Source organism: Neopelma chrysocephalum, unplaced genomic scaffold (genome assembly GCF_003984885.1).
Source record: "Neopelma chrysocephalum unplaced genomic scaffold, ASM398488v2 Primary Assembly neopelma1_61b, whole genome shotgun sequence".
NCBI classification, from domain to species: domain Eukaryota; kingdom Metazoa; phylum Chordata; class Aves; order Passeriformes; family Pipridae; genus Neopelma; species Neopelma chrysocephalum.
The window spans coordinates 10,592,700-10,614,996 of NW_020897717.1; the positions used below are offsets into that span (position 1 = coordinate 10,592,700).

At 36.8% G+C, this 22,297-nt stretch overlaps 1 protein-coding gene across 4 annotated transcripts in view; it reads left to right on the forward strand.

Annotated features, from left to right (window-relative positions):
- KCNK2 (potassium two pore domain channel subfamily K member 2) overlaps positions 1-22,297 on the forward strand; it is a 108,260-nt gene that overhangs the window by 66,029 nt on the left and 19,934 nt on the right. For all 4 annotated transcript variants that reach the window (XM_027681940.1, XM_027681942.1, XM_027681943.1 and 1 more), the window contains 2 exons: positions 13,310-13,470; positions 16,581-16,767. In XM_027681940.1, the coding sequence (XP_027537741.1) occupies positions 13,310-13,470; positions 16,581-16,767 (348 nt within the window). The remainder of the gene's footprint in view (positions 1-13,309; positions 13,471-16,580; positions 16,768-22,297) is intronic.

Here is a 22,297-nt window from a genome sequence, read left to right on the forward strand (position 1 = left end):
CCTACATTACTGTAATTGAAGACATGAAAAGAATATGATACTATTATGTAGAATCTTTTCATGTTCTCTGTGTTTCCTGAGTGTGGTTATATTGTATGTGGTCCTATGTCTACTTATAATGGCTATTTCAACTAGAGGCAGCTTTGGATCATTCAGCTCTACTCCTCTAGAATGCATATATAACCATTTTATTCCAATGAAGAATGCATTTGGGAACAGTATTTCTTTGGAGAATACGTTTCATCTGTAGGCATTTCATTAAGGATTTATTTAGGTTCAAAACTTTTTACCTGTTTTGATCCCTCTAAATTGCAGAACTTAGTATAAATTAAATTACATAGAATTGTTAGGGAAAAATATTTCTAGTCTGATTTTCATAATTTTTATGTATCTAGTGTTCTAGTCTCCAACTATCAAGTAACCCCAATTGCCAACACTCCCATCTGGAAGAACTGTTACAACCATCCATGCACTTATAATTCTTGCAGTATGGTATTGTACTACTTTAGGTTGATTTCAGAAACTACAGTATGGGAAACCTGTAGGTCCCAGAGTTTCATCCTTTTGGTTGGAGCTAATGTACATTGGACCACAGAAATACACGCAGTTAACGTTTTGATCTTATTTTGTGAGGAAAATATAAATTCGTTTAACTTCAACATAAACATGTGGGGTGTAGTAGGGTTTTCATTAGTGTCTTAGTAGCCAGATGAGAGCCTAAAGGTATTTTTTTTGGTGTGGAAAAATTTAAAATACCAGATGATAAATATTGTAAAGAAGGGAATAAGAAGACTTGCACTGTTGAATGCTACTTTAGCAATATAATATAAAATTTATAGAATCATAGAATGGTTTGAGTTGGAAGGGACTTTAAAGATCAGTTAGTTCCAACCTGCCCCTGCCATGGGTAGAGACACCTTCCACTAGACTAGGTTGCTCAGAGCCTCATCCAACCTGGCCTTGAACACTGGCAGGGATGGGGCATCCACAACTTCTCTTGGCAGTGTGTTCCAGTGCCTCACCACTCTCACAGAAAAGAACTTCTTCCTAATATCTAATCTAAACATATCCTCTTTCAGTTTAAAGCCATAACCCCTTGTTCTATCACTACCTGCCCTTGCAAAAAGTCCCTCTCCAGCTTTCTTGTAGACCCACTTTAGGTGTTGGAAGGTACTATAAAGTCTCCTTGGAGCCTTCTTTTCTCCAGGCTAAACAACCCCAGCTCTTTCAGCCTCTTTACATAAAAGAGGTGCTTCAGCTCACTGATTGTCTACATGGCCTCCTCTAGACTTACACTTGCACATGCCCCTCTTGGGATCCCCAGAGATGGATGCAGTACTTCAGAAGGGGTCTCATGGTTAGAGAATCAACTCTCTTGACCTGCTGCTGATCATGCTTCTTTTGATGCAGCCTAGGATACAGTTTGGCTTTCTGGGCTGCCAGTGCAGCCAGGTCATTTTGCTTCCATCTGTTTGTGTGTAAACATAAATAATTCATCCAATGGTTCTTTTTCTACCAAGAGTAGCAGAGCCATACTGAAAAAACAAAATGGCAACAAACATTTTTTTGCCCCATTTTTGTGTTGACAGATGAAGCTGTGAGATATACCAAACTGACAGAGAAGGCTTTTACAAATATTTCTGGTCTCAGAAAAGAAATCCTGGTTAAAGTAAGCTAAAAATTGATAGGCTTCAGTTTGTAATAGTTTAGTTACTTGCTGCAAAATTAACTATCATCATCTGATTTTTCTTGATGAGTAGTATCCAGTAGAATTCGACACTGAAGTGTAAACAAATTAATGTAGGCTTTGGGTGAGATTTTTTTAAACATTCACTATTTTCCCAGTTATCATCTCAGTTAGGTTCCATTCTGGCTGCTTGAGGAAAATGAGATCCTGTAAGCAAAAGCAGATAGAGTTACAAAATATTTTGAGTAGTACCTTTCCATGATAATTCCATTTAAAGAAAATGGGAGATAATTTTGTTTTCATATTTGGACACAAACTAGCTACTCTAATTTCCTTGTTCAAGCTGAATATAAAGCAAATAGTATTAGTGAAAGTATATATTGCTTTGTTTTCTCTGTGATTGTTATGCAGGCTTCTGCAAAATCAACTGTTATTATTTGCCAAAAAATGTAAAGAAACTAATTTGCAGCATTTGGTTTCTTCTATAAACTCTTCAAGATAGACAGTCTTGGTTATGTTGGTGTGATTTTTCAGGATCATATATTCCTGAATAAAAATGGAAACTTTTCGAGAAAGTAGATAGCATCTACATTTTTTTTCTGGCAATTATTTTCTGTGTGAAAGGACAAAATGCATTTAAAGAGAATGAGTGCAGATTTCTTTATTTATATAGGATTTTTTCTGAAATTCCGTGCATTTGCTATTTCAAACTGAAGTAACTAATACGGAATTCACAGCAGCTAAAATATTGATAAAAACCCTATAAGGATGAATCTGAGCAACTATTTGCTTATTCTAGAAGTAACAGAGTAGTAGTGACCTTCAGTGGGGCTAACTAGCATATGCGTTTCTGCAATGCATTTCAGAATGCAATAATAACAACAGAAAAATGAATATCAATATATGCCATCTGCTAAAAATACTATTAAGAATATTACTCTTTTTACTTTCCTCTTACTTTTAATTTTTTAAGGTTGAATAAGGGCATAAAGTATGCTTTAATGTAACTGTCCTCTTCTCAGTCAAATAACAGTTCTATTTAAAAGTCATTAAGATTTACTGTCCTTAGCTTGCATAACTGCTGTGCTGTCTGTATCTCTATATGCTTTCATGTTTTAGGGGAAAAGAAGCAATATTATTTTATTCAGGAAAAAGTTTTACTTGTCTTTCAGTTCAAAGAGATATTGTGCTTTTGATGAAAAGGGAGCTGGTGCTTTCAGAAGGCATACTAACACTTAAGGAAACACAGAGAAAAAAGTAGACACATACTTTTGTGTTTTAAAACTGGCTAAAATGTTTGTTCAAAGTAGGAACTAAATAAAGCCTTCATGCATTAAACCTAAAACTTTTATGTTGAAAGACATCAATATGCACTCCCCAAAGGCCATCTTTCCTTTTCTGACTCCATTTTACGGTTTGGCAGAGGTAATGCAGTCCAGGACTCCGTTTGCTTCTGCTGTCTTCCCTGGGTCATCACTTGCTTTCATGTGGGCTGTCAGATTCTGCAGGGTGTGAAATGCCCTCAGGTACTGTGGATTTAAATAGGACAGAAGGCTGATATTCTCAACAAGGATCTCCATGAGGTTGTGGGGAATACCTGGAGGTCTTTTGGGAAAAGCAGGGAAGAGACGGGTTGTGCCTTGTGCCTCACAGCCATGAGGGAGAGAAGCATTAAATGTGTGAGCTGATGATCTGTGCTTTTTAGATGTCAAAATCTCAAGTTATTTCCCTTTAGATTTTCCCTTTGTTTAATAAATATATCTTTTCTTACTCTAGGTTGGTGGGATTGGTCTAACTGAGACCATATTTCATACCTCAATTCAGGAGGCTATATACATATGCCATAGTCCAAGAAAGCCTCAGAGCTGTGTTTGCAGAGGCAGATGGCTTAGCCTACACTAACTCAGCTGTTTGTATTTCAGCTTAGGCCTTTGGAGAGTAGGAAAAGAAGTGAAATAATGCTTGAGAAGTATCTTTACATGTGGTTAATTTTTATATGTATTTGTTTTAGTGTTTCTTTTCCCCTGTGAACTGAAATACAAGATTATATAAATGGAAGTTCTTTAGCTGAAAGCCTTAATCTCTGTCTCATGAAGCATTCTGTCTCAGTTTGAATTACTTTCTTATACGCGGGTGAGATGATTAGAGATTTCTAAAAGACTCCACTTACTTTGTAAAAGAAAAATCATATCCTGTACACTTAATAGGACAGTGTGAAGGAAATAATTGCTCATGATTTTGCTACATGCTGAAATTCCTCTCTACTGTAAATCACAATGGCTTCTTGCAAAAGCAAGCTGGGAATGTAAACAAAATATTTCAGTGAACTAAAAGCACAAAATTTGGAATTTATTTTGCACTGCACACAATAATACAGAGGTAAATTTATGTTCAATTACTGATCCATTAGGAACTTTTGCTTAGAATCACAAACTTTTATGAGAAATTTATCTTTTCTGTAAATCCGTATATTTAGACTGCTCTCTTTGTCAAAGAATCACATGAGAATCTCTAAAGCGATAGTTCACTAAGTGGCTTGGATGAGGGCATGGAGTTGTACTGAGGGTTGATAGGATGCTGATGAGCTACAGAGTGCTCATCTTCCACTGTCTTCTGCTGAACTCTCACTGCAAAGGAAAAACCCACACATCTGCATAGTTTTAAGTCACTAAAAACTGTGGAAGCAGAAATTAATTCTTGTTCCTTTGAAGGATTTAAAATATTTCTGCAGTCTTGTAATTGCACTTTCTTGAAATGCTTGGATAATGACATTTTATCAAAAATCTTTTGTTGCATAGTGTGAAATTCTGGGAAATTAAAGACCTGGTGACAGTGTGATTTGCAGGATTGATTTCTGCCACATCATGAGAGTGTTGAAAAGTCAATTGAAAATCTTTAAAGAATTTAATTTGAAAAGGTACATATGATTGTTCATCTTTGCAGGTGTATGTGCTGACAGAATGAATAAGCTTGCAGTTATTTAAAAATGTTTAAATTTATCTCTGTTCAGGTAACATTGAAAGTTAAACATGTTACTTGCTTTGCTGAATCAGGAATATAACACATAAATAGCTAGAAGTTTAAAGTGTGAAGTCAGTAGAAGTTATTTATGCATAGTTGTTCATTTTGTCTTCTTTTAAGATTTCACATTAGTCCTAATTGGAAAGATTTCTGAAGAAAAAAAAAAGAAAAAGAAAAATAGAAGACTAGCTTCACACTTTTATGTACTTGATGATGAGCCTCACTGACAAAAAAATATTTTTTTTTAATAAGAAAATAATACCATAAATAAAGATCTTCAGGCCTTTTTCTTTTAGAAATGTGTCAGTGTCCCTTCTTTTTTAACCTTAAATTTTTGAGGAAATTGTTTTATAATATGCTGGCATATGTTAGGACTGCATCAAGAAGCATTTTTGTTAGGAATGAAATACGTGGCTATTTGACGTGCAAAATAACGTGTTTATACATATTTTCTCTTGAAGAGCCCTTCTTCCTACCTGTCTCACTAAGATTAAGCAACTGTGTATTTATGTGTAAATCAGGAGTTTCTCTTTCCTGGCAGTCTCCCTGCACTGTCCCCTGCACAGCTCTCTCTTTGCCAGAATTTCTCTGCCTATTTCTGATTCAGGGTAAATGGTCTGGATATGTGGGCTGTGTATGTGCAGCATATAAGCAAGAATAGATACAGAAAGAAAAAATTGCTGAGGAAAAATTATTGTATTTTTTAACACAGACCTGGGGAAAGGTCTCCTGAAGTGAAATAGGGTGCAAGAAGAAAAGTTTAAAACTGGAAAGAAAATTATAGCTTACCTGATAGGTCAGGGTACCTGCATTCACTTTGCCCATTTGTATCAGCTTAACATGATCTGAGGTCCGAGTCTACTGATCATGGGGTTTTTAGTTCTTGTTTTAAATGTGTAGCTTCACTTAAACCCAGGTGCATTCACAGAGCACCTGTGCTAGCACAGAACATGTTTCATGGGAAACTGGATGTCCTCAGCTCTGGGAATAGTGGTGCTCCTAGAGAGAAAGGCCAAGTGCTGGAGACTTGACATGTTTTAGCTGTTCCCATCTCGTTTGTTTCTGTAAGTCTGCCACAGCTGTAATTTGCTAACACTTCTGCTACATTTTATTATTTGTAGGGAAGACAGAAACATGTAGAGGCAGGGTAGTTTTTCACTCTGCTGGAAAGCAAGTGGATTGCTTTGCCCCTGGAATGGAGAGGCCAGCAAAACTTGCTTTACCCAGCAGCAAGAATTGATTTATTTGTAAACAAAAATGCAGGCCTGTTTCTTCAATTACTTATAGGGAACAAAAAGGAAAGATATTTAAAGAAAACCCCCAAACTCTAGAAAAAAAAGTTATTTCAGATTTCCATGAAAGTTGCAGCATCAGAAAAATTGTACATGTACTGTTTTTTGTCAGCACATCTAAAATTCACAATTTTTGTTTTTCTGTGGATCACTTGGGTTAATTTATTTTATCTACACATTGATATTTCTGTTGACTTTTTGTGCAGAATGAGTGTCACTTTGTCACATTTGATATAGATTTACACTTGATAAGAATATGGGAGTAGTGAAAATTTCATGATATTGTGAAGTATTAACTTTTTCATTTAAAGTACATCTTGTTTTTGCCAACCGTATTAGGCAGGCATCTTGCTCCCATGGAGCAATCTTTCTCAGAGGAAAAAAGCAAGTGGGAGTTTTTGGGTTTTGGAGCTGATTCAATATTGCTAGTATAAGAATTAGAGGTAAAATTATTGCAAGCAATAACAACAAAAGCAACAACAAAAGGAAATAATTGAAAAAGGGAGAGAAGTCCTACTACTGATGAGATGTACATACTCTTTAGTGGGCGAAGTGACAGCTGAATGAAATGAAGAACCTGTACTGGGAGGCAGAGCTATCTGAATTGATGTTTAAGCTTTTAAAAGTATTTTAACAGTTATTACCCAGTTCCTTTAGAAATTGCCTTAGCAACTGAATGTGGGTTATTCAATACTGCAACAGCTTCTGTATCCATACAGCGACTTTCCTTTCAATGCTCCTTCACCTCTCTAGCACAACACTTTGACTTGACTTGAAGGAAACTTATTTTCTATGAATATTTATAGCCTGTTCTTTTAAAAGAAGTTTTATTGATTTGATTACTGCTCCCACAGAACAGAGATGAAAAGAAACCACTGAAAGGAGATCAGCCACTGTCTTGTCAGTTCTTGACGTTTTATTAATGTCAGTATAGGTTTTCCTGTTATTATTCCTAGTTTAAAGAGGGGTATTGGTAATTGAGAGGGGTTTTTTTTAATAAAATGTCTTTTTTTCAGGCTTAAGCCAGAACATCATAACCTTCAAAATAATATATTTACAAGTTTGCATCACAGAATTATGTATTAGTGCTAAAAATAAGAATTTTGTAAGTTGGATTCCAGAGAATAATAAATACCAAATAAACAGCAGTACTTCGTTGACAACATGGTTCCCAAATCAGTGACTAAAACTAGAGAATTGTCTTCTAGGAGCTTGAGCTGGTGAGTGAAACGATTGAGTCACCAACCCTGGAGGTATATAAAAGATGTGTAGATGTGGCTCTTAGAGACATAGTTTAGTGGTGGGCTTGGCAGTGTTAGGTTCATGGACTCAGTCTTTAAAAGTCTCTCACAATCTGAAAGATTCTATGATTCTATGAAGAAATTATGCACAACTTCTGTAAAGTAGAGATTTTCAGTGTTATAGCAGACTATTGTTTAAAACAGAGATACCTTTACCTCTGTCTTATTGCACAGGGCTCCTTCTTCAGCAAGACTCATGCAGGAATTTCTTATTTTCCGTACATGCAATTGATGAATTAACTTGATGGAGGAGCATTATCTGCATCCTCATAATGGGATCCACAGGCAACAGCTTGTAAGCGATGGCTGTAACACATAGAATGTGCACATGTGAAGAGTTCTTGAATATATGTAACACGGGAATATTGTACTTTCAAAGCAAGAGTATTCATGTTCAATGTATCCAAGTACCTAGATTTTAGTATAATCCTTGTCCTTATTCAGCCTTCAGATTCTCTTAGACTGTGTTCAGGAATGTATGTGTAATGGACACATGCATCTGTGTTGGCCCTGACAGGAGGGCAGTCCAAAGATTTTGTAAATATTGACAACATATATCTGTGTGGTCTTGACTGAGGTTTTTTGAAAACTTTGGATGCCAAACTTTCACTAGTTAGGGGTCAATGTAATGCATAGTCCTCACCCACATATTTGGTGTGAGTTATGGACCTAAATGATATAGAGAATTTTGAAATTTCCTTCCCTCTGTGCTTCAGTTACCTGCTTGTCAAAAAGGGAATAGGAATTTACTAGTTACTTCACAGTGTTGAGAGGGAAGTCATATGGAAAACTGAAAATACCCTTATACTAGTACTAATTAAAATCATAAACCCCCATGAAATATTTGTAAATATATAAATATATGACACAGGCATACACAAATATGTCAAACTTGGAACTGTAGGATAGGGTTAAGAAGAGGAAAGGAAAAGAGATCAGAGTAAAAATGTGGATTTTTCCACACAATGAACACAAACATGCAAGTTATAGTATTTCTGCACTGTATGCAGGGATTTCCCCATAGTCAGTAAGGGTACATACACTGTCTTTTTGTTTAATGATTATGTCTAGACCATTATTTATGCTAAAAGGCATATCTTATTTGTCTGTGATTAAGTGCATATCTTTGCTTTAGCACTGATGGGCAGGGATGTATTTAAATGCTAATCTCCTGAGCCCAAGTGGTGATCCAAAGGGAAAAAGCATTTTAGCTTCTAGAAATTCAGTGAGGTACCTTTCATAAGGATTTCATCAGATAGCTCCTTAGGGCCTAGAAAAAGCATCTTTTGATCTCTTAAAATCAATTTGACAGTCAGTATCAAAAGGGTAATCGCTGTAATTGAGCTGGGGATCAGGGTGGATGTGAATCCATGGCAATACCGCCATCAGTTGCACACAGTGTCTGGTGGCTGAGGCCAAGGGTGTGGCAGCTGCTTCTCCTGGCTCCACCCTCGTGGGATTCAGCAGGCCAGGAGCTCAGCCTTTTCTCTGAGTGTATGAAATCTTCTCAGTATCAACTTTCTGTAATCCATTTTTGTGTAATTAAGAGTGTGCCTGCTCAACAAATCATTTATCCTCCAGTATTGAGCTGTTCCATCAGTGGGCTGCATATCCAAAGCTACACTGAGAGTAGATTCTCATATCTCAAAATATGTGACATTAATTTGGTATAATTTTCGCTTAATTTGATACCTGAAGGATGATGCCTTGTGTAGTCTGAGGTATGTCAAAAACGGTGAGAAAACATTTACTAGTATTTGAATTTATGTTTTCTTGTTTGGAAAGAAAATGTTTCAAAACTTCCCCAGACCTTTCAATCTCACTCGAGATATTTGCTATAAATTAATCATAAGTGGTGACACTCTCTTCAAGTCAATTTTGCAAGTAAAATCTAGTCCGGGAACTCTCAAAAGCATCTATAATCTCTCACATGAGAAATACTTAATTACAGCCAACTGGTTTCAGTAATAGTTTTTTGTGAAAAACATGCTTATTTGGAGTTTTTCTAAATCCACTCTGAATATGTGGGTCTAAAAGAGCTATCTGAAGAACTAAGTTAGTGGTTAACTGGAAAGCAAAGGGATCTCTTTCTCTAGTTAAAACAGAAAAAAGATATTTCTTTTAGTTAATTGTCAGTCTTCCTTTTTATTCATGTTTGAGTGCAAGAACACGGTCATCATCTGAACAAATGTGTCTTGTCAGTTGTATGAGAATTCATAGCATTTCAGACTTTTCCATATTTGCAATATAACTTGTTGTTTGTCATGAGGGAGAAAAAGACTCAACCAGAAATTGAAACTTCAAACATTGATAATTATAAATCTATTATTGCTTTTGAGCAAAACAAAGTTACTAATTTCTGCTTAATAGCAAATCTGCTTCAGATGAGAAAGTTACAGACACTTTTATCCTCAAATAAAGATGTCAAAACAGAGAATATGAAAATAAAAAGAATCCTATAAAATCTTTCTTTTTCCCTTTCATTTAGCATAGCACTGCTTCCACCTCTATTGCTGACCAAGGGGACCCAAATTCCCTTTGAATCTGATTTGAATATCAGAGGCTGTAAGGGGTTTGGAGTTGAAACCATGGAATATATTATTTTGTTGAGTGGAGCAATTAGTTACAATCTACTTATAATGGCTTTTTATTCTTAATTCAGTCAGGGGTTGGTGGAAACTCCTTCTAAAATGCATTTCTTGTCCACAGCTGCTTGTCAGAGACAAGACCTTTGGACACTAAAGGCATGCTAAGCACTTAGCAGGACATGAAAGAGATGTGGTGAAATTAGGAGGCAAATCATGCTCCTGGTTATGAAAGTGAAATGGGGAGGGTGCATTGGGGAAGGACTGTCTGAAACGAACACTATTTTGGATGAAACTGATCTCATTTGGCAAGTTAAATTTTGTAGTCTACTGTTCATTGTGGATAGCATTTGTTAAAAACCTTGAGGGAAACTCTCCAATAAACTTAGCAAGTTTAAAATAAGCCCTTTGTTCACTTCCACTTCAAAACCAAACCTTTTGGTTGAAATGAGGAACAAACTTGTTCTAGGAACCGGCAGTAGGAACCACTTAGTAGAAACAGAGGAAGTGATAAACTGCGCAGGACTGAAGGTGTGAAGAGTAACCAAGGTACTGAGGCCGCCTTTATGACTGCAGTGTGTGTGTCCTGTTCACATCCCATCTAGGCAAAGCAACTCTGAGGCAGGGAAAAGGCAGAAGAGTGTGGTGTGATGTGGCTTATTCCCCGAGGTTTCTCAGCAAGCAAGACATTCATAGCCATACTTTAAGCTGGCCTCTGAGGCAGAAGGGAGAACTCTGAAGTGACAACACCATGTCAGGAAGCTACTGCAGTGGGGCCAGGCATTCCTGCCCTGCACATGGAGAAGAGCTGTGGGGTACACAGAGATATGCGGTGGCATTCCTGTGGCCATGTGTTCCCCTCCAAACACTGTGCCCCAAATTAAGTTTTCCTTGTCTTTTACTTAGCAACAAAATTTTCTTTGTCTTAATTATTATTATTTAAAGAAAGTAATAATATTTTTCTGACACAAGCCCCTTGGGAATTACATCAACCATATGAAATATAAATACGTTTCCTCTCCTGTTGTGTAAATAATGGATTAGGTTTTCACTGGAGAGGCTGAAAGTAGGAGGGAAGGACAATTTGTGTAACTCACAAAGTAGGCTGTGGTGTACAGCAGCAGCCTGTTATAAAACATGACACAGTAGGAAATGTGATTACGGTGTTATGGATACCCCTCGGTGGATCAGGTCGCTAAAGTACATCGTCTATGCTGAGAGCACCGTGGTTTGTATTATGTGCAGTGAGCATCTGGATACAAATAAACTCCTCCCTGTTGGTTTATCCAGTAATGTGTGAGAGTTTTTAAAAAGTATTACTGATAATACAGTACCTTTTCTGTTGTTTATTGAAGAAAATCATCTGACAGTTTCTAGGATGAAAAGCAAGAATTTGAGTGTAGAAGTGAGTCAGCATCCTTCCCTCAAGGAAGACATAACTGATTTAGGGAGGAAGATATACAGAGTTGAACGTGAACTTAGTGTCCTCTTACCAATTAGCAGCAGATGAGAAGCATGCTCCAGAGCAACTGTCTCTGTAATAGCTGTGAGATGCTCAGAGAATGCCTGTTTATTTTATGAAGCAAGCCAAGAAAAACTGCCTGCTTGGCATGTGCTTCACTGCACTGGTGTTTTGTCACTATTACAAGACATCTCTTTTGTGGAGCAAGTGCATACAAAAAAAAAGAAAAGGGGGGGAGAGACCAATTTCCAAATCCCATAGTATGAGTTTTCTAAATCTGATGTATCCAGATTCCTGATTCTGAATTCCATTGAGACCTCCCAGGAATTACACCCTGGAACTATTCAAGCATCTGTTGATGCATAAACAGGCATATTTATGAAAACAGCTTGGATCTGTTTGTCCCTTTTTGGTTGGTGATGACCTAATTTCATTTTAAAACTCAAGAGTCCTTACTCCTTGGTGCATGAAGGGACAGAGCAAACTCAGTGGAGTTGAAATTTCCTGAATTATAATTAGGAATTGTAATTTTAGCCCCGACTCTCATTTAGGGAAGCATACTAGGTTGGTCTAAAGTTCCTGTGACTTTTTTCCATTTGCCTGATTCAGACTTTTTTTCATTATATTAGTGCAGGGAAAATTTTAAAAGTTGTGGGACTCCATAACCTGTATTTGATATTTCCTCTAATTTTGTTCTTTTTGTTAAGTTTGACAAGGTTTATTAGTTGACATGCTCAGAATATTTAAATGCATTGAGAAAAAGCACTAAACTATTTTAAAAGTAAAATTTGTATATTATCTCATTCACAGGAAAAATGGATTTTCATTGAAGGATTTGTGTGTATATGAAGCATCCCATACAACATATGAGACACTAACAAATTTCTCAATTACATGCTAAAATATTTTGCTATTTATTTATGAGCTATTTTTTCTAAAAAAAAAAAGATAATTTCTGTTTTAAAACAGGCTTTTGTCTAGTTTCTCCATGGAAAATAAGCCTTTTTCTGACAAGTTCTCCCTCTCACCTTCTTTGAAAGGCATGTTGTTGAGATGAAAAGTGAAACAATGCCAAAAATGCTGGGGTGTTACTTCTGTTACTGTTACTGCTCCCCAAAACATGAGTGATCCTTTGAAGGAGAAAGACTTTTGAATTATAACCTCTTAATCTCAAGTGTCAACTTGTCTGTAGGGTTCTGGCTATGCGACTTTGGCCAAATCATTAAAATACCAATCCTGGGGGGTGCATTTGAGGGGATTCTGTGGGTGCTGGGGCCTGTGTTCGTTGTATTTTAGTTTCTCTGTTCTAAGTGGACCAGCAGCAAATGAGCCAACTCAGGCATTTTGAGGTGCTCTTTTACACACAAGCCAGTGAAGACAAAATGATTTCCACTTTCAAATAGACAGAGCCGTGAACTGTTTCTCTAAGCTTTGTTTGCAACACTGAAGGAACCAAAGCCTTTAATAATGAAGAATCTAAGCAGTCCTATTTATGCTAGAAATCCCTGTTTTGCTCATCCAAGTGGTTTTTTTAAGACTGCTTCACTTTGAAACTCAGCTTGTCTGAAGGAAAATTGTATGTTGCTTACAGGTACTGCAGCCAATTACAAGCCCAGTAGCAGACACTTGCAGGTAGCAGAGGCTAAGGCATAACAACCAATTGCTACTAACTACATGTAGTAGATAAGAAGAGCTGTCATTTAATTAAAGAAAACATTTCTCAGAGTTTTTCTTCTCCACAGTACACACAGAAGATAAGTTGGTGAATTGTTCAGCAGTTTAATTTTAGCTCAGTGTAGATTGTATGACCTACATTTTTATTTAATTTTTCACAATGTTTACTGTGTCATATGGTTAACCTGGTAGGACCTGCTTTTAACTGTTCTGTTCCTGCAGTCCTTTTAAAATGTGTAATGTAAAATCTGTAACCTCTTAAACATCTCAAGTTGTTTGTGACTTAGGCTTTGGAAACATCTCACCACGCACACAAGGTGGAAAGATATTCTGTATCATCTATGCCTTACTGGGAATTCCTCTGTTTGGTTTTCTGTTGGCTGGTGTTGGAGACCAACTAGGGACAATCTTTGGAAAAGGAATTGCCAAAGTAGAAGATACCTTCGTTGTGAGTATGCGGGCTGCCTCGTTTGTTTTTCATGCTGCTTGTTATTCTGAATTTAGCCACTGAAATTTAAAGTCTGAAAAACAGGGTATAGCTCATCGTTGCAACCAGATGTATAGCAAAAGGTAGGAAGGACTTGGCGTGGTCTGAACCTGTTATTGTACACTTCTAATTGAGTGAATTGGATGAAGAAAAACATTTCCTACAATGACTATGGTTGAGAAGAGGAACAAGATCCAAAGTATTTTATGAAGCCCAACATTTCCTACACTGATTATGGCTAGGAAGAAGAACAAGATCCAAAGTATTTTATTTTTGCTTTGCCCTTGTACTCCTCAGCTTACTGTGATCCTTGACCTTAAAGGATTTTGTATAGATTGTGATAACAAATCAGTGACTCAAAGAGATATAAGAGGGGAGCTGTAGGGGTAACATCGATATTGTTACTGTTGCTGTGAATTGATTCACAGATCATGTTTCGTGTCTGAGTCTTAAAATCACAATTCTTAAAATCTCTGCTTAGATTCCAAGTTTATGGGTCTGTAGGTGACTAAAGCTTTGGTCATTCACAGCAGCAAGATAGGATAAAAGATAGGAAGCTTATTCGTGCTCCCCTGACATTGGACTACACTTTGTGGTCTCCTCACTAGGCTGTATTCACAGTTTAAGGTGTTCTCAGCCTTTTCTGCTAAACCGTTTAGCACAGACTACAGGATCATGCCCTTTATTTTATTTGGCTACAAGTCTTTAATCATTCATGTGAAGTAGCACAGCTTCAATAGAGGAAGAGACCTGTCAAACAGACTAGAAGCTTGTGCGGATATTGATAAAAGTTCCGGTTCTTAACAACCAAATGCCTTGAATCCAGAATCTGTTCCACACACAAAAAATTACATTAATGTTGCATTTTACTAACAGATTTTTGAAGCTGTGAATACTTAGTAACCAAGTTGACTTTGTAGCTTTGTTTGCATCAGCACTGCTTGTGTTAGAAGGCCTGTTTTTCTGCAACAAGCCCTAACCTTTTATGGGTGACACCTTTTTTGTATAGAAAGGGTCTGACATGGCTTTATTTTTGAAGCAAAGCAAACTGAGCCTGTGCTGAGTAGCCTTATGCAATATGTAAATACAAGCCTGAAAGGTGTTTTAAGAAAAGAAAATCAGTTATAAAAAACATAAATGATAAAATGTTCTTATCAAATGTTCTTGCCTTTTTTAGACAAGCCTCAGTGGATTTCTATGTTATTCCCTAGTACCTTGTCTGGACCTGAACTTAGGGTTCAAAGCCAAAAATACATGCCTTTTCTAAAGTATAGAAGATCTGAAATCAATTTTTGTGTCTCTTTTGCTCAGAGGGATAATGGTTTTCCTTTTTTCCTTCTTCCTTCTTCATGGATGTATCCCTGCAACAAGAATGCCCCCCCAAGCAGTATTTTGCCCCCTTTTGACAACATCTGAAAGAAAACACTGGTCTTTCTTTAAGTTGCAGTCCTTTATCCTATTTATTAATTCTCCTAAGAAACTGGAAAGTGCTGATTTGTCAGAGCAGAGAATTTTATGTTACCATAACCCAAACTGCTACTGTGATTTGGGTTACAGCAGCTTGACCTTGGTCACGCTGTCTGTAAAATACAATTTCCATTAAAACTTTAAAACAAGAAAACCTGCATCATGAACAATCTGATTTCATTTTTGACCTATTTTTGTGGAAGTTTCTGGGTTTATATATTCCCTTCTTTTAAGCTGAACCAGTATGCATTGGATGGATGGAAAACTTTTTTTGTAAAATGTTAAATTGTCTGGGCATGTCAAATGGGATTTTGCAGTAGTCTATTCTAGCTTTGATACAGTTTAGAAGACAATATTAGTAGCTGACATAATATCTAAACAACTTGGTTCGTTAAATCTACAGATTATCTCAAGATGGGGAGAGAACCAGAAGGTGGAAGACAGAATTAGCATTCAAAATTATCTTAAAAATTTTGAAAAGAAGTCTGAATAGATAGATTGAAATTCAAGAAGGACAAATTCAAAGTACTATTGGAAGGAATAGTAAAATATTCCATTATATGTCAATTACAGCTGTATAGGTGCAATTTTATGGAAACTTTCTGCAGACTCTAGGGGCTCATATGGGTTAATGTCTTATTGCTGTGGAAAAACCTACATCACAGTTGAAAGTATAAATAGGAAAGTAAATATAATAATAGGCAAAACATAAGAAAGGATCCTTCCACTCTATTTTGTGCTATTTTTTTCATATCTAGTTTTTAGTACAACACTTAGTGAGACATGAGATAGTTTGCTCATGCCAAGTAATAACAACAAGAATTGGAAGGGGAAGAAAAACAAAGAAATTAATTTATTTGGACTAAAGAACATATGACTGAAAGAAAACACCTGTGAAAGTTTGCTGGAAAGAGAAAACTAGTAATCTTCTGATTTGCCTTGGATAAGATCATAAATAATGTACTTAAACTAAAGGAGTCGAGATGCAGGTTATGCATTGGAAACTCTCAGATGACAAGAGCAATTATGCACAATCACGTGTCTGGCCAGTAATGTGTTTGCAGTGGCTTAGGTGGGGTTGTTTTTGTCTTGGGCCAGGTTTGGAAAAGGTGATCTCTTACATCACTTCCAGTTCTGTTTTTTATGGTTGTGTTTAGCCGATTACTTGACTAGAGAGAACTGTATGGTTAAAAGTCACCTTATTTGTTTGCTTATTTGTGGATGCACAGAAGTAGAGATATTGCAGGTGCCTGCACTACTTGAAGCTCACTTGAATATCTAGAGCTGCCTCAAAACTTTAGCATGATCAGCTGTTAATATTAATTAATGCTATACGTGCCACTCTCCCAGAACACAAATGTGGCCACCATGAAGAGTCCAGCCCTGCTCTGCATTTACTGCTGGCAAATGTTTCCTAGGATAGTCATGTTTGCTTTGAAACCCCTTTAAAAATAAAATCCTGCTTGGATTTTCCTGTTTGAGAGTTATAATGCACTGTCTTCTAGAACAATGCGGTGAACACCAGGGGTGATGGATGGGTGTTTATGTGGACTAGTGCAGTTTTATTAACCATGGATTTCTTCTCTTTCCCCTTCTATTTCCAGAAATGGAATGTGAGTCAGACAAAGATTCGCATAATTTCAACAATAATATTCATACTGTTTGGCTGCGTGCTGTTTGTTGCTCTTCCTGCAGTTATATTCAAGCACATAGAAGGCTGGAACACATTAGATGCGATTTACTTTGTGGTTATCACTTTAACTACCATTGGATTTGGTGACTATGTTGCAGGTAAGATTTTCTCGTAACTTTTTATCTTATAATATTTTGCACAGTGATATTTATTCTGCATTTTTTGTCTTACTTTTGGGACAGACGCGTCTCTCTTGTGGTACCTGTCTCCCAGTTTTACCCTTTATCATTCTTGTGTCAGTGCATGTAACAGGACGTGCCCTCATTTTGATTGATGTGGCAATCTAGAGATGGGAGGTGGGACACTGAAAGTCATGGTGCCTGTTTCTGCATACTGTGTTTATTCTCTTCTTTAATTTTTAGATAGTTTTTTTTATTTTGTTCTTACAGATAATGAAGTGCAAGAATAAATACTGTATTTTAAGATGAATATCTTTTCAGCTGGAGTTGCTAAAAATATCTCACCCTGTAAAGTTATATGATTTAGGTTTTATGTGCCTCCCTTACTTTTCAAAATGTTCCAGAAATCTGTTTCTGTCATTGAAATGTCTGTAATGCTGTTGGATCCTGCTTTTGTTTTTTTTTTTTTGTCAGTATGTGTTTGTTCCATGTGTGTTTTGTAATGTAAGGAGAAGGTTTAGCACAATTCATGGATAAGGTGTTCAACTTTTATGGTTGTATTAACCTGGATTGGTTGCAAATAACTTTGACATACTGAGCTAAAAAAAGCTTGGGCTGGTTCTCTGTGTCAACTTTTTTATTCAAAAGGTGTTAGAGGTGTTAGTCCACTTCCCAGAACAGATTTAAGTGTATGTTGTCTCTGTTGAGATAGCATGTTGATCAAAGTTAGTGATGTGTAGAGGTGAGGATTAGAAATTCAGAGCTTTGTGCTTTGAGTCTGAGACTTGCTTTCTTCAGCCTGATTTGATGCTTCTGCTGGTGCAGCACCATCAACTCTCTTGCACGAAACACCTCTCCCAGCTCTGAACTCTGTGCAAGGCAGAGGTGGCTGAGAAGGACAGAAGTGCTGGGCTGCTGTCCATAGCTACTCTCCTGGAGTGTAGCATTTATAATTGACATCTACGTGCTGTGGGCTCATCCTGTGCCTCATCTGTACCCAGGGCTGTTGCATGAGTCCAAGTGTACCAAGCTGAGGGTCTCAAACTGGGTAACTCCTCTTATAAACTTGCATGAAGTTTTGCCTTATGGCAGTAATGTGACTGGTCTTGTTGCTGACAGAAGGTTGTTGAAGCCCGACAAGGACCTCTGAAGTATCTGAGCTGTTTGACATATGCACAGAATCACAGAATGCGCTGGGTTGTAAGAGACCCACAGGGATCATCGAATCCAGGACCACCCCCAAGAGTCATAAATGATCTGGGTAAAATGGGAGGAAATTTAGTCATTTTTGAAGATACTAAGCTATGAAAGCATTCTAAAAATGAAGGTTGCATGAGAAGTTGCCAAAGATTCTTGTAAATTATAGAATTGAGCTGTAAAATACCAAATGAAATTTATTTAACTTTTACATAGTTATTTGTGATGTTTATTTTTTTTTGTATTTGTGTCACTGCTTTCTCCTTTTCCCTTTTCTTTTGCATATTCTTTTTCTTATTTTAATTCTGTCTTCAGGATTTTGTGATTCTGATCAGATACTAACTAGCATCAAATAAAAAATTCATGGTGTTTCCAAGAGTCTGGGTGTTTTAGACTTTCATTCCTGAAGGGTACATGTATGTCAGGGAATAAAAATGATAGACCTATGAAGACCTAGTTATATTTACTGTAAAGCATTATGTGAAATGCCCACTTGGCTCTAATGAGAACACTGAGTACATTCATCATTACTCCCATTATATATTTCCATAACTTTTCTATTTGTAGACCACTTGATATCATAATTTGTTCCTACATCACGTCTGCTTTTTAATTTTACCAGGAAACACTTTCTACAGAATGTCCTTGAATTACATTGTTCTATAGCTTATAGCCTTTTATGGTTCACTTGCTACATTTTTTTATTTATTTTAAAATCCCACAGTAAATCCATTATTTCAAAGTGTCATGAATGTTTTCTATTTTCTTTGAGTAACATGCATAAGACTGGCATTTGAACTGCAATAAGTTATTGACTGAAAGTTTCAGTATATGGGAATGGGACTTGTACTCACAGAGATAATGCTCAAAGGAACAGGGTTAGATGCTGACTCCATCCTAACTGGGAGATTAATGTTGCCACTGGACTGTATTTTGTCAGAGATGAAGTTGACAATATTATCATCTTTGGGCAGACTAATATAGTTTATGGCCAGTGGCTTGAAGGATTTTCCAGAAAGGTCCACTTGTTTTCTCATTATTTAACATGGCTGGTTAAATAAAAATTCTGAAAAACAGGTAAGGTATTAATTGAATGTGCTTTGCATGGTGGAAACTTACAGTCACTGTGTGTATAAGTACTAAGCTATTTGAAAAAAACTGACATTGCAAGTACTCAATAGAGCTGAGAGAATTTGTCCTAAGGGCTAGACTTCCTTATTAATTTTGAGGAAGTATGCAGAATCTTTTGTACTCTAACAAATTATTAAGTTTTCTTTATGATTTTTGGGGTTTTAGTTTTTCCTTTAGGTAAGTCATAACTACTGTGTGGACACTGCGGGCCACAGATATTATTGTGGTAGGCTTTGTCTAGAGCATTCTCCTTGAGGCTGTGGAAAGCTGAGTCTATAAACAGGGGAGAAGCATGTAGAATTAAGGCATGGAATGCTCTATAAGGATGTTGGAGAGGTTGTCGTGATAGAATATGGGTCCTGTATCTGAAATTGTGCCTCTAGAGCATGGCGGTCTTGGTTCATCATGTAGCAGACAGAATTGCGCTTCAGTCCACTTTAGTGCCTAGGTGCAATGCATTTGGAAAAAATCCTCGCATTGGATTCCATAGAATTCTAGTTAAATCTGAAGTGTGGTGGTGGGCAGTGATACTCTAATCTGCAATTATAGTGGAGTGCACTCTTAGCAATAAAAATCAAAATGGCAATTCTTTTAGCACAATGGAGGTCCACATGATAGTTCATAAATATGTGTCAGTTTTGGCTCATGAAGTTCCCTCAAAAATCCAAAATTCCTATATAGTTGAAAACTTTCAAATAATCTCCTTTTTTCTGGGAACTGTCATCCCAGAGAGAAAAAACATAAGTTTGCAAGCCCTACATATAAATCTCACAGTTGTGTTAACATAGGTATTGGGGTTTAAAGAAATATTTCTTACAATATCTGTCATTTTTCATGACCATGGAATTCACTGCTTTCTGGCACCACAGCAGGTAACAGCTGAAGAGAAGCCCCGAAGAACTTTTAGGAGGCAAAGGAGAGTGTGTTTCTGAAAAGCTGTACCAAAAGGGAGCCAACAGAAGAATTTGGGATTCAGGAACATAATGGTGTTAAAGGCTGTAGCGCAGATTGTCATATTAGAAATTCTTGTAGTTCTCCAAAATTTTTTCAAAGTTTCTTCTCATTTGTACATGAGATCACGTACTGTGTTCCCAGAAACTAGAATGCCAAAACATCCCCTTTGGTAGTCAGAGTCTAAGTTGTTATTTGGAGCCTGTGGAAATTTCAGCCGTGGTTTCCATCAGCAAGATGCCTTAAGGCAAACACAAAAGACTGATCACTCATAGTGCATGCAGGGAGGGAGAAGAGGCCTTGTAGTGCATTTTAAGAAAATATATGAACTGTATTTCAAAAAAAAATAAACTAAATGTTCCTCTGTCTTATGAAATAATTTGATTTTTCTCATTTTTGGAGTGGCTGAACTTTTTTTTATGGAGACAATTTTTTTAATTAAAGAAAACTTATTGTAGCTTTTCATGAAAAAAAAGAAAAACTGTATTATAGCCTGCACTGTTGTATGAATATCAGGACATAGTCAAACATCCCTTTTCTTGTTTTCAAGAGAAGCCATTGACTTGAACATGAAAAAGGAAAATCCAACCAAAATTATGAATATCTTGTGAAAGAGAAAAAAATCTTTCCATGTCAATGTGTCATTTTTTATTACAAAGAAAGATATTATTGGGTACTAAAGTTAGCACTGAGGCACATGAATGTATGTATAAATGACTATATTGTTCAAATATACAGATAAATCCTTTAACTTGCAGAGCAGTTTGAAAAGTTAATCAAATATTTCTAACGGAGTTAATCTAACAGGTTTCAAATCTAAATTAGGTGACATGTCCAAAACTTGACTGAATTAAGTAGAGGGCAGAAATATAAATAGCACATCAATAGTCTGTTTCACAGTGGGGTATAATAATGACATAAGATTATTTCTCAATTGCTCCAGTTAAACAGATCACAGAATTTTACAGGTCTTACTTTAAAAATGTGTTCCAGCTCTTTTGTTGTTTTTGTGGGGGGTTTTTTGTTTGTTTGTTTTGTTTTCCTAGTTTGAGTTCTGATTTTTAACTTGCTGCTTTTTTACTGTTTCAGTCTGTGATTGAATCTGATGTATGGCCATTGTAATACAGACACCTGGGTCTGCACTGTATTGGTTGGACTGAGACCCGGGTTGTAGAGTACTGAGATATTTTAGTCTCATTTAATGTCACCAAACTGGAACACTTCACCTGGTGGTCAATAGCAGCCCAGTTGATCTGCTCTCACCATGTGATACCACAAACTGGCAGAAAGGCCTCTACAGAAATCAATTCCTGTCATGCTGAGCAAGAGGTGTGTCAAGCATCCCGTAAGAGAGCTGTGCGCTCTCCCACAGGCTTTGTGTCTTTTTTAGGCATTTGGAAGTGCTCTTTGCTCCCTCAGGACCTCATGTCCATAATAGGGGCTGTCTGGTGTGAACCATGTAGCCTGTTTTAAGCTTAAGTAGGAGTGCTGTCTTGCTTGATGTCTGTGCAGGACAGTGTGTAAGGAGTGTTTTATACCTATGCTTTGTGTTCTGAAGTAGCTCTCCATTTTCCATTGAGTAGCATCAAGTGACTCGTATGGCCTACTTACATTCTCCCTCACAGACAGTGCAATATTATCTTGTCCCAAGCCTTCTGCATCTCCGCGTCTCCTCAGAAGCTAGCCTTTCTCTATCTCTCTTTCTGCAATCCTCAGAGGTAACTCCTTTCAAGCTGCAGGGCTGAACCTCCATATTTCTTTGAAGTGGGACAGGTGACATTTGTAGATTAAATGTGTTTGCCAGATATTTCACAACAGACGTGATGGACAGCTACTCATTATTCTGCAATTAAAACTGGATTAAATCATATTTTTATACCCAGACTAATTTTTACTACTTACGAAAAATCATAGACATTTCCTGATTTGAAAGGCCAACTTCTGAATAACTCAGAAATTTGTGCCGATATGGAATTAAGATACTCAACATCAACAGCACTTTCTATTCTCTCCTTCTAGTTTTGAAGCAAAAATGCAAACAAAGCCAGACAACTTTACAAAAATAATTACATGTTTCTATTTTGAGTCAGTTAGCTGTAGAAAGAATGGGGAAAAGAGTGCCAACAGTAAAGAAAATTATTTACTTAAAAGGTATTTGTTTTATGTATATAAATAAGTAAAAATATATATATTCATAAACCTGCTCTCTCTTACCTGAGAAGCAGAATCT